Source organism: Austrofundulus limnaeus, unplaced genomic scaffold (genome assembly GCF_001266775.1).
Source record: "Austrofundulus limnaeus strain Quisiro unplaced genomic scaffold, Austrofundulus_limnaeus-1.0 Scaffold933, whole genome shotgun sequence".
In the NCBI taxonomy this organism is placed as follows: domain Eukaryota; kingdom Metazoa; phylum Chordata; class Actinopteri; order Cyprinodontiformes; family Rivulidae; genus Austrofundulus; species Austrofundulus limnaeus.
This window is the reverse complement of record NW_013953335.1, coordinates 63,212-64,616: the sequence shown is the minus strand read 5'-3', so window position 1 is coordinate 64,616 and position 1,405 is coordinate 63,212. Positions and strand designations below refer to the sequence as shown.

The window sequence follows — 1,405 nt, the reverse complement described above, 5'->3', positions numbered from 1 at the left end:
GAGGAGGGGGCTCCATCTTGTAGGGGTCACGTCAAGTGTTAAAACAATAATTTCTGTCTCTAAATCAGGCCTCAGACGGGCCTTCAAACCCTCTGTCCCACTCTGAACCTAACTGAAACCGTGACAGCTCATTCTAACCACGGAGGAGACGTTCTCTTCCTGTTAATCACATAACGAACAGAATAATCTCCATTAGTTTTGATTCAGTTTTCCTTTAACTATGTTTATGCATTTGTTAATCAGAGATGATGTTTGTCACAGTCACATGACAGAAGTAGAACGACTTCTTTTCTCTCATTGTGCTTTAAACTTTTATAAAGGTTTATAAAGGTTTATAAAAGAACCACGGGGGGTCTAGACTTACAAAAATGCATATAACTCAAACTGTTCGAGCTTCAGATTTTTTTTTGGTTTAGGTCTGATGAAGCTCTCTCCAGTGGGCCCGACAATGATCCCCCCCCCTGACCTCCACCCAAATCAATAAGTCTGTCCTGGTGAGTTCAGAGCTCTGGTGCAGTGATGCTCAGCGTGCGTGCAGGGGTCATAAATGCTTCTGTGAGCATCTAGTTTTAAAMCGATCTGTCAGTAAAGAGCTCTGAGCCATGAAAACCCTGAAACTCACCAGAAACAGCAGGCTGTAGATCAGGATGAAGACAGGGAGCGCCGAGCTGTGGAGCAGGAAACAGCTGCTGGGGTTCAGGAGGGATGAGTTGTTGGAGGAGGTTGTCACTCCTGGTTCTGTTGGGTCAGCCATGCTGCGCTCAGGACCTGGTACCAGAGCTAATCTGCAGTATGTGATTAGTGAGCCTGAGCTGCAGGCTTCTTTTAAAAATGATCTAAACCACAGGAACCACTGCAGACTGAGACAGGAAGCCAGCACATGAGGAAACTCTTAGTTTAAACTCACTGCAACATTTAATCACCTGCTTCCTACAAGCTAATTTTTTACTCACTTTTAATTTAATCAGAAATATTCCACCTGTGCAAYATTATTTTTTAGTTTTGAACTCAAAGTAGATTTAAAATAATAAAAGCTTTGGTGGATTAAATGTTCTGACATTAAAAGAACTTAAAGTTTGAGCTGCCCCTTCAGGAAATGAGGAAGCAGCYGCTCCTCTTCCTCTATCGGGCAGGTAAATTTATTCTGATGTGATAATAGATTATATAACTTCTCACTATCAAGTTTTCATGAAATTTCCTTATCGTTTTGACCAGTGGTGGGCACAGTTCCCGTAATGGGGGGACTCATTTCTTGATTAGTACTTTAGGGCTTTTGCTAATTTTTAATTTATTAGTGGATTAGCACTTGACAAACTTATGGGCTAAATTTAGAAGCACTAACTGAGGTCTTTAACTGTTATTGATCAACATTAATGTTCACAGCTGAGGGTGAAAACTGTCACAC

The 1,405-nt window shown here is 41.5% G+C and overlaps 1 protein-coding gene across 1 annotated transcript in view; it reads right to left on the bottom strand.

Moving 5' to 3' along the window:
* Nucleotides 1-754, bottom strand: part of LOC106533370 (P2Y purinoceptor 14-like) — a 6,854-nt gene extending 6,100 nt beyond the window's left edge. Inside the window, exon 1 of the mRNA XM_014029636.1 lies at nt 623-754. Coding sequence (XP_013885090.1) covers nt 623-754 — 132 coding nt within the window. The remainder of the gene's footprint in view (nt 1-622) is intronic.
* Nucleotides 755-1,405: the final 651 nt, after the last annotated feature.